The sequence below is a fragment of the Ursus americanus genome, chromosome 15, assembly GCF_024610735.1.
Source record: "Ursus americanus isolate L20-20 chromosome 15, mUrsAme1.1.p, whole genome shotgun sequence".
Classification (NCBI taxonomy): Eukaryota; Metazoa; Chordata; class Mammalia; order Carnivora; family Ursidae; genus Ursus; species Ursus americanus.
In genome coordinates, this window is record NC_142141.1 from 64,455,409 (window position 1) to 64,470,133 (window position 14,725).

General features: G+C 58.7%; 1 protein-coding gene and 1 long non-coding RNA gene across 3 annotated transcripts in view; one reads left to right on the top strand and one right to left on the bottom strand.

Annotated features, from left to right (window-relative positions):
- LOC123799108 (palmitoyltransferase ZDHHC11-like) overlaps positions 1-6,438 on the top strand; it is a 44,398-nt gene extending 37,960 nt beyond the window's left edge. Inside the window, exons 13-14 of the mRNA XM_045808021.2 lie at positions 1,995-2,040; positions 5,645-6,438. Of these exons, the coding sequence (XP_045663977.2) occupies positions 1,995-2,040; positions 5,645-6,036 (438 nt within the window). The 3' untranslated portion in view covers positions 6,037-6,438. The remainder of the gene's footprint in view (positions 1-1,994; positions 2,041-5,644) is intronic.
- An 8-nt stretch (positions 6,439-6,446) lies between these two features.
- On the bottom strand, positions 6,447-14,565 carry LOC148108891 (uncharacterized). Of its 2 annotated transcripts, none has more exons than XR_015726892.1 (3): positions 13,132-14,565; positions 10,013-10,146; positions 6,447-9,012 (listed from the first exon to the last, which is right to left on the bottom strand). It is a non-coding gene; the product is annotated as an uncharacterized LOC148108891 (long non-coding RNA). The 2 variants fall into 2 exon arrangements; XR_015726893.1 differs by having other exon boundaries at positions 10,013-10,177.
- Positions 14,566-14,725: the final 160 nt, after the last annotated feature.

Here is a 14,725-nt window from a genome sequence, read left to right on the forward strand (position 1 = left end):
CCGATTTCCTTTAGTTCTTTGCCTTTGCTCATTGAGCATATTTAAGACAGCTGATTTAATGTTCTTGACTACTAACTTAAATGTCTGGGCTTTTTCCGGGAAATTCTGTCAGTCCTTTGAATGGGCCATATTTTCCTATTTCTTTGTATGTTTTATAATTTTTGTTGAGAACCGGATATTCTGAGTATTATAATGTGGTAAGTGTAGCTATCTGCTCAGGGATTGTACATTTTTGAACTATCAGATTGTGACTCTTCCAAACTACTTTTGCAAAGTATGTATTTCTTATTGTGAAGTTTCTCTGGTTATCTGTGTGGTCAGCCAGTGATTTCCTTAAATGTCTGGCTGCAAATGGGGGGGGAAATGTTCCAATAGATGCCCCCGAGGGCATCTAATGCTGCCAGGGTGGCCAGGACAAGAGAGCACCTGTGCCGGCCCCTCAGGGCATGACCAGACCAACAAAAGGCACAATGCCCAAGTTCTGGAGTACAGAGTTCCTGGTGCCTGCCCAGGCATTAGCTGCTCCAGGAACAAGGGCTGTTCTCCAGCAGCCACAGCAGGACTGAGAGTGGGTGGTCACTGGCTTGCACACACCGCTCACTCAGGAGGGACAGGTAGTGTCCCTTCCCTGGTGCTACACATTGTCACGGTGTCTGGTCCAGTTCCAGAGTCTGGAACAGTTGACCCTGGTGGCTCTCATCAGCATAGTGGCTCTTTCTGAGGAGGACTGATCTCTCCTGCTTCCTGCTCCAGCACTTTGTCCTCAGGTGAAGGATGCTGATGCACGCACAGACGTGGTTGTCACCACCCTCCCCACACACCCCTATCCCATAGCCCTCCACTCTTCCACTGCCAAGCTCTGTGTTGTTTTTGCTTTCATTCTAAACCAGTTGTGTGCTTCCCTATATTTTCAGTAATACCTTGACCACCTTTGCTTCCTGAGCCCCATCCCCTCCTCTACCAGGATTGCTGGCCGCTCCATGGCCATCTTTGGTGGATGCCCTGCTGTCACCCGTGGGTTGGGAAGTTTGATGGCAGCAGTCATCCACCTGGCTGCTCAGCCTGTGGCACCCCCAGTTACCCATCAGAGCCCCACCTCCAGCTCAGCACCCATGACTGCCTCTATGATGGATCCCCTGGGGGCCTCTCCGTCTTGACAGTGTGCTCCTCAAACCTTGGCTTCCTGCAGTCTGTTCCCATTCGCCTCGTCTTCTCCAGGGGATGGTCATTCCTCATCAACAAGGGCTTCCCTTTTGTTTCCTATAAAGTTCTATCTTATTCACGCATCAGTTTGTATCTTGACTGTAATTCTCAAGGGCTGGCTCGGGGAGGAAGACCGCAGCACACTCCAGATTTAGAAGTTTCCCAGAAACACTTGTACTTGGAGGTTTTTCAAAACTTTTAAGGGAAAATTGGGTACAGCCACAGTGCCTGGTCCCTGCTGCACGCAGCCCTGAAAGGTAGAATGAGCACTGTCCCTGGCCCTTTGGCAAGCACTGTGCTCCCCCCCTCCTACCTGCTAGCCCACGTGAATGGGATGACGAGTCACCTGTTGGCTGGCCTGACAAGGAATAAGCCTCCTACTTTCAGGAGGTGGTGTGAAGACACTCGGGGTTCCTGGGTAGCCAGAACTTACCACCAGCAAGCAGAGTTGTGTGGGGAAGGTGCCAGGGAAGGGGTGGCCTCTGCTGTGTCCTTGTTGCCCCTTTCTAATGCTGGGGGTCCAAATGGGCCCCCTCAGCCTCTGTGAGACCCTCGCACTCATTCAGCAAAGCACCACTTGTCTCCATTGTGACGTGTGTGCAGACGGAGAAGCCACATCCCCCCAGCGCACTCCTGTCAGCAGCCCCACATGGAAGCGAGTGCTCTGAACTCAGGCAGCGAGGTGATTGCCCGTGTCCCGGAGCTCGTCGGGGCAGAGCCGGGTTCGTTTGCCCCCTTTGGCAGTGCAACAAATGCTACACCCATACCCCCTGTTACTCCTCTCTCTGCAGGGTTCAAAGGACCAACGAGAAACAAGGCAGCCTGTGAGAGGAGAAGGTAAGATATCTCACAGTTTGAGTGTTGAGCTCTACCCAAATTTGATTCTCGAGAGTTAACTATTTTCTCCAGAAAAAAAAAAAAAAAGAGGGAGAAATCACCAATGGAGGGTCAAGGGCTGGGACAGTGTGTTCTCAGGGACACGGAGGACAAGCCTGAGCTCATGGAGAGCATCTGCAGCCAGCCCGGCATCCCCACGCTCGCCCGCCACCTGCTGTGTGTGCCACAGGGCAGCCAGTCCAAGAGGTGGGGCCAGACACCTGCAGATGCCTCGGCTGGCAAAGCGTCAGCAAGTAGCTGGGAGCTGGCCCGGCCATCCTTCTGTGTGGCCACCTGTCTGAGCTGCGGACCCCGAGGAGCAGAGGTGGCCAGCTTGGTAACTGGTGTGCAGAGCAAGGGCCACGGAGAGTCCGATTAACGACCGGAGCAGAAGGCTCCGAAAGCTCGGCCTCGGCCACCCGTGTGCTGTCTGCCCAGTGATGTCGTCTTTCGCACATGTGATCCTTGCAGGCTGCTTCTGACACGGTGTCACCTCATCTACAAAAACGTTCACCATGACAATGCCTCCCTTCCGAGCACACAGTGCTCGAATACGTTCGCCTTTTCAGCACGCCCATGGCGAGGAATCAGCGGCTCTTATTTCTAGAGAAGGAGGTAGAGGCTGAGAGGCTGAGTTTGGTTTCTATAGGATTCCAGAGAGGACTCAAGTTGGATTTTAAGAATCATAAACTACAAATGAGTGTTGTAAGTGATGGGGCCTGAGCCTCAGGTCTGGTCACGTGGCAGGCTGGCTCCCAGGTGGGCTGACACCACAGGGTGGGGGTGTGCATGCCACACACATGCGCGTGGGTGCTCGTGGATGGCTGAGAAGCTGGGGATCCTCGGGCCAGGGACAGAGGCCAAGAGAAACCCAAAGAAAACCCCATAGGCACCGTTAACCCTGGTGAACTCGATTTTCACAGCTTTCCAGGAGGGAGAGAGATGACCAATCTCAGAGCACAGCCAGAATGGGGACCCCAAATGTCTACACCCACATTGTGGAGGCGAACCAGAAGGAACCCCGTTCTCCACCCTGTGGGACGCAAGAATAATCAGCCATCTCAAACGGTGGGGTGAAAGGAGCCGAGAAAGTCTCTGCCACCAGCTTGGAAGAACAGACCATCCCCAAACTCCTCAGGCTGAAGGTTAACTTGGCGCGATTCTGGACCCGTCATCACAGGTGCCGGGAGGAGCGAGGAAGAAATGAGCCGTTCTCATCCCACACGGCTGTGCCCTCAGGAAAACCAAGGCCGCCGCAGAGACAGGCGCACAAAGGCATCTGGCTCGCGGGCCAAATGCAAAGTAACTGTGCTTATTGTCTCAGGAAACAAAAGGCAAAGTGAAAAACATCTGAAGAGAACAGAAAACTGTTGTTCAATTTACGAGCGTATCTGAAAAAGAACCAAATAAAACTCAGGGCTGCAGAAAACATCACTGAGGCTCGACGGCTCACGGGTGGGTTTAGCAGCACGTCATCAGTCAGCTGGAACCTGTGAGCTTGAAACCAGAGCTGGGAGTCACCTGGCACGCGAAGGCCGGTGCAGAACGTGGAGGACCGTGAGCAAGGCGGGGCTGGGGTCTGCGGTGTGATTGGGGTCTTGGGGAGAGGGGGGAGGTGTTTACGGAGGTGAGGCTGAGAACCCCACAGGTTCTCGGAGTCTGATGAGTCCAAGAATGGCAAATAGGATTCTAGAAATGTCGTGAGCCAACCAACAAACACCAGAGACAGAGAAAATGCATGTTTTTAAATAATCCGGTGATACAAGACAGAGCCCCTTCCAGGGAACATGGGTTAACCTCACTCGTCCCAGGGGAAGCCTCCGGGACGGTGGGGCCGCAGCCCGGCGCCCTCCCAGCTCCTGCACATCTTAGCACGAAGGTGAAGTGGGCGTTTCTACATCAGTAAGGAGCGCTGGGGATGAAAAATAGACCATCTTCCACAGCATTTTAAAGATGAGGTCTAGGAGTAAATCGAGCGAAAGACAGGCAAGACTTGCAGAGAAAAGGATAAAACTTGAGAGAACATTCTGAGGAGCCCTACCGAGTGCAGACACAAGCCCTGCTCACGGACCGGGCACCACGGTGTCTCGACGCCAGGCTCCCGGATAGGCCAGCGCGGGACGCCAGCTGGAGACACTGCTCCTGAAATGAGTGTGGGATTGCCAAGGGTCCGGAACAGCCAAGAGCCCGGAGAAGCAGGGCAGTTCAGGACGGCTCGTCGTGCGGCTCCCGTCAAGCTGTTACCTGAAGACAGCGTGGCGCCTGTGCAGAGATCACCGTAGAGCCAGCGTGGCAGCTCCGATGCCGTGAGCACGTCGTGGCACACGCACCCTGCTTCTGGCAGAGGCTGACTGAGGAGCCGGACTGGGGGGGTTGTGATAAATGCTGCTGGCAAGGCTGGTGCCACGTGGGGAAACTCTAATGAAATTAGACCCCTACCTCATACTGTTTACACGAATTAGTCTCACGTGGACTAAAGACGTGTGAAGGGACAGCTGTAAAAACTGGAGGATAATATGGGGAATATCTTTACGTCCTCCTGGTGTCTGAGGATTTGTTACGTAAGATTTTCTGGAAGGCACTAACCGTATAGGCGGGTGGACAGAAAGGAGCCCGCACGAGATGAAGGACTTGGGACACAGTAAGGGTGCCACCAAAAGGGGAAGCGTCACACCGAGAACTGGAAGCGTTTGTAAGTTACGTCTATAACTGACAAAGGGCGAGTATGCAGAGTATATAAAGAACTATGACCCCATAGGGAAAAAATGACCAACGACGAACGGGCACGTCACAGAAGAGGGGACCCAGAAGCCGGCAAACAGGAAAAGTGCTCGACCATCGCGGTCACCTGGGAAAGGTCACTGAAAACCGCGCGTGGTGGTGGCATGGTGTCCCACCACCGGAGCAGGAGTGGTCTTACACGGACTGGCCAGGGTGGGCCCGGGACGTGCACACGGCGGGTGGGCTGGCCCAGCACCGGGCCCTGCAGACTGCAGCCACGCGGCCCCCCCCCAGCCCTTTTCAGGTACAGGTCGGGAAAAACGCCTGCCCGCGGCCCCGGGAGTGGAGAGCATTGCTTGTGGGCGCCGCCGAGATGCTGAGCACGGGAGGCCCACCTGGGGACACCCCCACGAGGCAGCAACAGGGCGAGCGCAGGCTCGGGGGACGGGAGCACCCAGCCCCTGTGGGAACCGAGGGAAGGCTGCCCGCATGGCCATCGGTGGGACACACAGGAGCCCCTGGCCCCGGGGTTCCTCATCTCGTCGTTCCTGTGAATGTACATCCGTGCGTCCCCCACCCTCCTGAAGTGGGATATTTCTCACGGAAATACCCTATGTGACCATTCGCTTTGCTTCTGGGCTCTGGCAGCTCTCACAGTGGGGCAGGGGCGAGCGGGAGGCGTCTCGCCGTCCCGCACTGCGGGGCTCCGTGGGCAGACGTCCTGCGCAGAGCCGGGCACCCTTCCGGCAAGAGGTGGGGACACGCGGCACCAGGAACCCGCCTTGGCCTTCCTGGCGAGGGGCCGACTCTGCACCCCTCACCGTGGCTTTCCTTCGCGCCGCAGGAGCCGAGGAGCCGGCGCTGGCCAAAGGCCCTCCCCAGAAGCCCTCCTCCTTGGAGGTCCCGGCCTGGGAGTCGGACCTGGAGACCCTCACGCTCCTGTACCTGCTGCCGCGCAGCAGCCAGAACGCGCTGTCCCGGGAGGACGCCCGCTCGCGGAGCCCGCAGGCCCGGGCGGGAGTGCCGGCCACAGCCACCTCCGCCGAGGAGCCAGGAGAGGGCCCGGCCATCCAGGGCCCGTGCCGTCTCCAGGACAGCCAGCTTCCGGAGGCGACCACAGAGGTGGCTCCGGCCAGGGCTGCCCCGCTCAGCCAGGCTGAGGACCCGCCTGCTGCTCAGGGAGAGACCGAGGTCGCCCTGCGTCCGCAGGGGGAAGCCGGTGATCACGATGCCTGACGGCCTGGCAGGGGCCGGCCGCTGTGCTGAGAGTGCAGCGCGTCCTGGAAGGTGCAGGTCCGGGTGTCCCTCCTCCCGCGCAGACACAGTGGCGCCCAGCGGCCTGGCTCCCTCCAGAGGGGAGCACGGGGCTCTGGCTGCAGAGACTCGGGTAAAGGAAGGGAACCGGAGCGCCTCCTGGGACTTGGGCCACGTGGGGAGCGTTCCAGGAAACCTGCGTCTCCCTGGTGTGGCCTCCGAATTGTAAAGGCATCGGTAGCTTCCCAGACATGCCCACACGTTGTGCCAGGACTCAGGACGGACCTGATGGGCTGTTTACACTCGTGTCGTTGAGCAATGATAGCGGTTATGAACTTAAGCAGCTTTTAAGGAAATTCTTCAGAATTTCTTAGGAAGTTATTTACAGGAAATAATAGAAATCAATTTTATTGGCAATAAACGTTAAGTCAGTCTTGGTAAATTTTACATTCTTGGGTTTCAGGTGGCCTTTTTGGGGGGCTGGTGAAGATTTGTGGCCGAGACCCTCCTGCCCCCTGCCCCCTGCCTGACCTGAGCCGTCTGGCCCTGGGCCCTCAGGTCCAGTGTGCACCAGGCCCTCCTCTGGGCCTGCAGAACCGGCCCCCAAGCCTGCCCCCAGGTGGGAGAAGCCCCAGCCAGCCCCCTGCCACCCCCAGCTCCCAGGATGGCAAGGGGCTAGCCTGAGTCAGGCCTGCCATGGCTGGTGACCCTCCGTGGGCCCAGCCGCCACCCGTTTCTCTGAGTTTGCTGTGGCTCTAGTCTGAACCCACAGGCCCCACACCACACTGCCACGGGCAGGCTTCCTGGAGGAGGTGTGCTCTGATGCAGCCTCCTTTACCTTCCATGCCTTGGCTCCTCCAGCAGGCACCCTGTGATAACTCAGCCTGCTCCCAGGGTCTGCCCACCTGTGCGTCTGGTCTCAGGCACCCACACGTGTGTCAGCTGACACATGGGAAGCCCCCACCTGTGCTCCCCCCTCCCCATCACGCACATCCTCCCCTGCTGACCTCCCGCCCTGTCTTGCAGTCATCATTTCCACACACCCCCTCCTGATGGAACGTGTTTGCCCTCGGAGGATCCCCGGGGAGACCCCACTCTAGGTGGGCCAGCCCCTCCTGCAGGGCCCCACCTTCCCTGCTTTTCTCTCTCCCTGCCCCCAAGCCTCCAGAGACCTGTTCCCCCAATTACTTGAAACTGGGTCATGGCCCCCACATGGCAGCTGCCCTGACCTTGTGTCCCCAGAGCCTCCAAGTCTACACAGGCTTACGGGACTATGGAACGCAGCCCTTGCCTGACCCGACCTCAACCTTCAGAGAAGATGACCCTCTGGCTTCTGGAGGGCAGGTGGTCTTTGCCTCCCACCAAAACTCATAAACCACAAGATTCTCCAATAGAGGACAGGTTCAGAAGCTAACCAGCTACAAGGTTTTGACGAGGACAGCACAGAGCTGGGCACCGTGGACACAGCCTGGGGGCCACCTGGGTCCCGACCGTGGAGTCAGGCCCAGGGGTATGATTCAAAGGAGAGGCTTCCGGCTTTATGGTGAAGTTTTCACCACAAAACAGCACTCTCCTGAAAATGTAACTTCATTGCATTCTAGATTTATACAAAGTGAGAAAATCCCCAAGAAACTTTTGACAAAAAATGTGAAGTGAGACGTAAGTGGTCAAGGGTTGGGGCTTCTTTGAAACCAGGCCTTGAGGCAGAAGCAAGGGTCAGAGCTGGGGGCAAGGATCCAAGACGAACCCAGTGTCCGGCAGAAATCAGCTGAGCTAAGCTTGCCCGGGTGAGGAAGCAGGTTTTCCAGAGTTTGGGATCAGTCAGGATAGGTTCACAAGCCAAGACCACAAGCCATCGTGTGTGAGGGTCAACAAACAGATTCAGGGCCCCGGAAACCTCAGAAATTAGAAATACGGGATATTAATTAGGATGCCCAAACTGTTTCAATGTGAGACAGAATGACAAGAATAAGCAAGAAGAGGATTTTCTCGATGATCAGGGAGATATGTAAACGGCCTGAACAGAATTCTTAGAAGTAAAAAATACACTTGTTAAAAACTTGGATAAATTAAACACCACATTAAACCTAGCTGAAGAGAGAACTGTTGAACCGGCAGGTAATTCAAGGACATTACCAGAATGCCGCTGCAGCCACGAGGGTGACGTGGAGGAAGAGCTGGCCGAGGTGGAGGAAGGGCAGACGGCCTCAGACAAGCCCGGCTGGAGTCGGGGACAAGGAATGTGAGAAGGGACGTCATCTAGTATCAGGATCACCCAGCACTCACAAAAGGCACGAATGCAGAGGGACCAGAGGCTTCGTTTACAACTAGCCGGGCAGGTAAAGAATCCCACAGCTGTGCAGCCCATAGGGAAAGAGAGCACGCAAGACAGTTCGCCCTTAGAAACAACCAGAAGGAAAGACCACCGACGGGAATCGCAGAAGGATGGAAGGGAGGGAAATAAACAGCTGTCAACCTAGAGTCACATACCCAGCAACGCTATATGTAGGGAAAAGAGCAAAACAGCATTTTTAGATGACAAGAGCTGGGCTTACCACCACCAAACCTACCGTAATGTGACTTTGGAAGAGAAAGAAGGGAAGTGTGTGAAGCGTTTGGACAGAAGCCACGGGAAACAAGTGTGAAATGCGCCCTCACCTGCGTGTGCTCCCTGGGAGGCCGCCGGGCTCCACGGAGTGCAAACACAGATTTGGACAAGTAACAAGCCTGACCGAACGACGTCTGGGGGCCCTGGGCTCGCTCTCTAGCAAGTGCACGGTCTCCTCCAGCCATTTCCCCAAACACAGCGTGCGCTGCCCTGGGCCCCTCCGCGGACCTTCCCACCCAGGCCGCCGCCCGCCCGTTCCCGTCCCGCAGCTGCGTCTGTTGCGTCCCGCTCATTGCCCGCGTTGTTTTCCACGTGGTCCTTGTGCTTCTGGCTCATTGAGCCTCTTGCACCTGTGGGTTAGAGATTGCATCATATTTGGAAACATTTCAGCCATTATTTTTCTAACACTTTTTCTGAACCCCTGCCCCCAATAACTTCTCCTCCTTCAGGGGCCTCTGGTTAAATGTACATGAGGCTGCTTGAAGCTGCCCCGGGATGTGGGTGATCTGGACTATTAATTCTCCTTCTCCACTTCTCTTTGAATGGTTTCTGCGGCTCCACCTGTTCGGGTCTGCGCTGCCATTGACCCATTCGGCGTATTTTCCACTTCACACCCTGTAGTTTACAACCCTATAAATTCAGTCTGGGTGCTTCTGCGACTCCCGTGTCTCGACCCCATGGGACGCAGTTACGATGCTGTGCTCACACCCTCACGTCAGACCTGGGTCAGTCCCAGATGACTGACTGCTTGTCACATGCGTCTTATTTTCATGCTGTTTCGCACCCCGATAGTTGCAAGCGGATGCCAGGAATCATTACAGTTACCTTTTGGGATGCTGAGTATTTCTGCATTCTTATAAACATTCTTGAAAGTATTCAGTGATGCCATTATTTTAGAGGTTTGCTCTTTGTGCCTTGGCCGTGGCTCACTAACCGTCCTGAGCCCACCTCCACCCCTGTCGCCTCAGCCAGTGCCTCACGGTTGCTGAACCCTCGGCTCGGAGGCCACGGGCACACTGTGTGAGCGTGCGAGCGTCCGGCGCCGCTCCCTGGGGCGGGTGGGTGGCTCCCGACCAGCGCACAGCTCGCCCCGCCTGCGTAGGCTGACCGGACTCCGCTGCACACTCGCGGGCTCCTGAGATCTCTGGGTTCTGTCCTCTTTTGGACTCTGTTTCATGAGTTCTATCTCCCCTGGGCTCCCAGTCTCTCGGCTTCGTTCGCTCACCCAGGTGACTGCCAGGCCCTGCCTGGGTCCCCTCCCTGCACTGCGCTGGGACGCTACCCAGGCACTTAGGGGGTCCTGCCCACCAGGGTCCTGTGCTTTGCTGCCTGACGCCGTGTTTTGCAAACCTTGCTCCATGGGAGAGGGTGCATCTGATTCCTGTCGCTTCGCCTCCACACAGAAGCTGGTCTGTGACAGGAAGGTGATGGCAGTTCTCGAGGGGAGGGCCGTGTTCAGAACCGAGGGCACAGTAGCCACTGTCCTACCCAGACAAGAGCCATGCGTGGGGATCCCTGCGTGCGCAGAAGAACACCCTCTTGGATTAATTTGGGAACAATCTGGACTGTACTAAGGGACAGATGCTACTGCGACGCGGGAGCCCCCCTCCCCCACGCCAGCTTCCTGGGAGGCTGTGGCACCTTGCGGTCCTGCAATCCGTATAAGTGACCGCCTGAGCCACCAGTGTCTTCTGACGGGTTTGCACATGCACGTGGAAGGAGCTCCTCAAAGGGCTCTGACCTCAGGGGCGGCGAACGGCCTGCTCTCATCACTTGCTTGTGCACCCCCGCGTCCTCCCAGAGGGGCCAGACCAGAGCCGCCTCGTGCACACAGCCACCTCGGGGCACACCTTACAACCAGCTCTTGTCGTGGCTTTGGTCTGCGGATTGTCCTTCAGCGGTCTCCCCTCCCTTGAGCCCCGAGCACACGGCACTAACAGAAGTTGGTGTGGGTGCACTCGGCACTGCAAGGGCGTCCCCAGCACCACACAGGATCGGGAGAAAGGAAGAGAAAAGGCAGCCTTGGGCGGACGCACAGAGGACACCACGCGGCCACCTGTGGCCATAGTAACGGCGACCACGCCCCCAGGAAGACCCCAGCGTGCATCGCTGCCCATGTGGCCCTGTCTCCGGGGTTAATGCTGTACATTAGTCCAGAGGCGGGAGGGAAGTGCAGATGCAGGATCCCCCGCCCAAGGGGACGTGGCGTGCCTTCACCCTGCTCGGTGGGCTGGTGCCTCTGGACTTTTCTTATAAGCAAAGTCAGTAACAGACCCCAGGTCCTGAAAATCATATTTGAATACAACCTTATTTGAATAAAAATTAGGGAATAAATAAGACTCTACGCCCAGTTTTATGATCTCAAGGATACATTCATAAGCCAAAAAAGCAAGTTTCTGAGGTGAGCGTCTCACATGCTGGCTGTGGGCCCCAGCCCTGCCCCATGTCGCTGTGCACCCTTGCACGAACTACTCAGCCTCTCTGAGTCCAACGGTTGCCCGACAGCAGGACAGCAGTCAGGACTGTGTGCGCTTAGGACCCCCAACGGGACCCCAGTCCTGTGTGACACTCGACAGCTGCCCTCTTGAGAGCCTTACTAATTTTTGTACAAGGGGCCCGCATTTTCATTTTGACTGGGTCCCCTATGTGTAGCCGGCCCGACCAGGATGCCTGTCTCCAGGACGTGGAGCAGAGCGTGGCGCAGCCAAAACCAGAGGGCTTGTCCACCCGCCGAAGGCACCACGCACGCCCCAGGAGGACCCGCTGGGCAGCAGCTAGCCGCGAGGACAGGGCAGCCCCGAGAAGGCGCGGAACTGGCCAGAGGTCGTCCCTCTGTCCTCGAGGGCGGCAGCTACCTCGGCCACACAGGATCATTTTAGCTCCGTTTGGATCTCATTTCGGTTAAGGGCAGTTTCCCCATTGCTGAGCGGCATGAATAGGAAGCCCAGGCAAAGCTTCCCTGCAGGGAGCGTGCACACACTCTGAGCAGGGACCGGGACGCCGGCACCGCGTGCGTTCCCACAACTCTAGGCAGCCTGCAAGACCGTGGGGCCACAGGGCGTCCGAGCCACAGTTTTGTGTCCATGAGTTTCCCCCATTGCACCCGAGTGCAGGCTGCGCACAACGCACAGACTGCCCACAACAGGGAAACTGCTGGACAGGGCTCGAACGTGTGTGCTCGAGGACGCATTTTAACCAAGAGGACGTGCTCGGGTTTCCGAAATAAGGAACAGTTTGGTGTGCAGTATGTGGAGTCACGTGCAGGTCGAGACCCGCTCCCTGCACACGGCGGCCCTCTGCTCCTTCAGGGAGGCCCCAGCCCAGAGACCCAGGACCCAGAGCCTGGACAGCCAGGCAGGGACTGCCGTGGCTGGGGCACAGGGACACTGGCCCAGCTGGATCCGTGCCAGCCTGCCCAGCCGCAATGGGCCAGCTGTCCCGTCCTTCATTCTCCCAACTGCATGACACGAAACCTGCCCAGGAAACCAAGACAGGGCAGCTGGTCTCCTCATGGACCGCTGTGGCCGCTGGGCCACCCCTGGGAGAGCCAGGAAAAGCCTCTGTACTGGGGTGATGGTGCCCCCCAAATCACGTCCCCTTGGAACTCAGAATGTGATTTCATTCGGAGGAAGGAAGAGCCTCTGCAGATATAACTGGGGACCTGGACATGAGACCATCCTGCATTATCCGGGTGGGCCCTAATCCAATGAGCGTCCTTACAAGAGACGCGAGGGAGGAGGCCACATGCAGACAGAGGCAGAGATGGGAGGGTGGGAGCCCCGGCAGCTGCAGGAAGCAGGAAGGTCTTGCCCACACAGCTGCTGCAGGAGGCACGGCCCTGCCCACACCTTGACTTTGGACTCCTGGCCCCAGAACGCAGAGGGTTTAGGCTGCCCTGTGTGGCCCTTTATTACAGCAGCCCCAGGAGACAAGCTCAGCATCCCACAGCTGCAGATGGCTCCGGGCTCCGGGCTAGGCCTGCGCGGCTCCCATGCACACGCCTGAACGCATTCCTGCCAGCTGAGGGTCGTGTGTTAGTAACTGGAGGGCAGGCGGAGGCCAGAACCCGGGGTGCAGCAGCATCCCCCACAAAGGGCACTAGCCCAGCAGCCACAGCGGAAGGGGCCCGGCGACTGCCGGACCTGGGTGCCGCTCTATGTGATGGGGGCTCCCGGCCTGCCAGGACCGCCTGCCGCTCCTCTCGGGGACTTTGTGAGTGCGTACCACACTGACTCTGTACGGCTGCACACCTGTGAGCTCCCAACAGCTTCGTCTGTGCACGGCCACCGACTGGCCCAGAAGCGGGGCACCAGGCCAGCCTGGAACGTGGGGGCAGGGCCTGCATGGGCTGTGGCTCTGCCCAGCTGGTCCTGGGGGTTCCCCAGCGCCCTGCCCATCACACACACCTCACCTCTCCCTCCCAAAGGACATGACCCTTCAACGTCTTTGCTCCTGAACCTGAGACTCACCTCCATTGGCAAATCGCTGTGTTTACGTCAGCACAGGGGCTGCTTTGCACAACGGACTGAACAGGCCCGGTTAGCTAACACGATGAGCATGGGAACGTAGTGTTTTCACTATTTCACTTGCACTGTGAGCGGTAACAGCCAGGAGAAGGCGGCGCTGGGGGCCCAGTGGGACACAGACGTGCAGCCGGCTCCGACCTGAACAGACAGAGCCCTGAGTCTCAGGGAGCAGATCTCTGGACAGATGCCTGTCTTCTACCAGTCCAAACTGCAGAAGAAGAAACCAAAGGGGTTAAGAGGAGGCATGTGGCACCCAGAACATTTGTGGGGATGGAGTGGGGCTGAGCCACCGAGGGCTGCCTGTCCCTGGCTCCCAAAGCCGTCCCCCGGCACCGCCCCGCGGGCTAGTGGTCTACTGGAGAGCCGGCACCAGCACCTTCTCTGGTTCGGCACTTCAATCTGTTCCACTGCCTTTGCAGGCTCTGTGACCTGGCTGGAATCGGAGGTGAAGCCCAAAGCTGCCCTCCTACCCGCTGAGTCCCGCAACCTCTGAGAGCAGAGCAGAGCCTGCAGGGGGTTGTGCGTGGGCGAAGTGTGGAGGGGTCTCTGTAGCTGGGAGAGTAAGGACAGAGCCTGGAATGGGTGTGAGGCTGGGGTCTGTAGTCAGGAGGAGAGGGCAGAAGCTGGGCTAGTGGTTCCTCCAGTAGGTCCAAGGGAACCTCAGCAGTGAAGGTCACCGGCCACCCCCAGGCTGGGCTTCTCCACGGCAGGGGCCTCTGGGGGATGGGAGGGAGACCCCTGCACTCCAGGTCCCAGGTGCCAGCGCTCAGGAAGCAGGGTGTCCTGTCACTAGGCGGAGCCAGCCTGTCCGGCAGCAGGTGTGGTGTCACCCAGGAAAGAGAAAGAGAAATTGGAAGAGGATTTCAGGATTGCCGCTTCCGCACAGGTAACCAGGGGGGCACCGCCAGCGGAGGGAGAACGAAGGCCTCAAGGCCAGGCTGGGGGCGCAGCCGCTGCTCGTCCAAGGGAAGGCGGCTCGGTGGCGCCTGGTGCCGGGTGCCCTGCAAGGCCAGACCCCACCCAGGCGCGGGCCGCACGTTCCCGCTGCCCCTAAACTCCGGGGCGTGGCGCATTCCCCGCCCGGACCTGAGCCCCCTCTGTGAGGTCGCAGCACCCGCACCCCCGCCCCGCCACCCCGGCCCGCCCGGTGGGCCCGAGAGTCCCCGCGGAGAGGCCAGCGCCTCGGCCGCCCCACCCGCAGGCCCGTTCGCGCGTGTGCTGCGGGCTGTGGGCCGCGGGGATGCGGGCGGGCCTCCGGGGTTCCCGGAGGGCCAGGTGCGGCCGCCCCCGGCCCACTGCCCCCTGTTCGCCTCCCCCGCGAGGTTCCCACGCCCCTGCGCCGCGCCGGCCTTGTAAGGCAGAGGCGGCGCTCAAACCGGCCTCGGTGCACCCCGCGCGCTCCCCGGGACGGGAGGGGCGGGGCGGGGCGGGGACCCGAGGGGGCCGGGGCGGGCCAATGAGCGCGTGGGGCGGGCCGGGCTGGGGGCGGGCCAATGAGCTCGCGGGGCGGGGCGGGGCGGGGCGGGGCGGGGCGGGC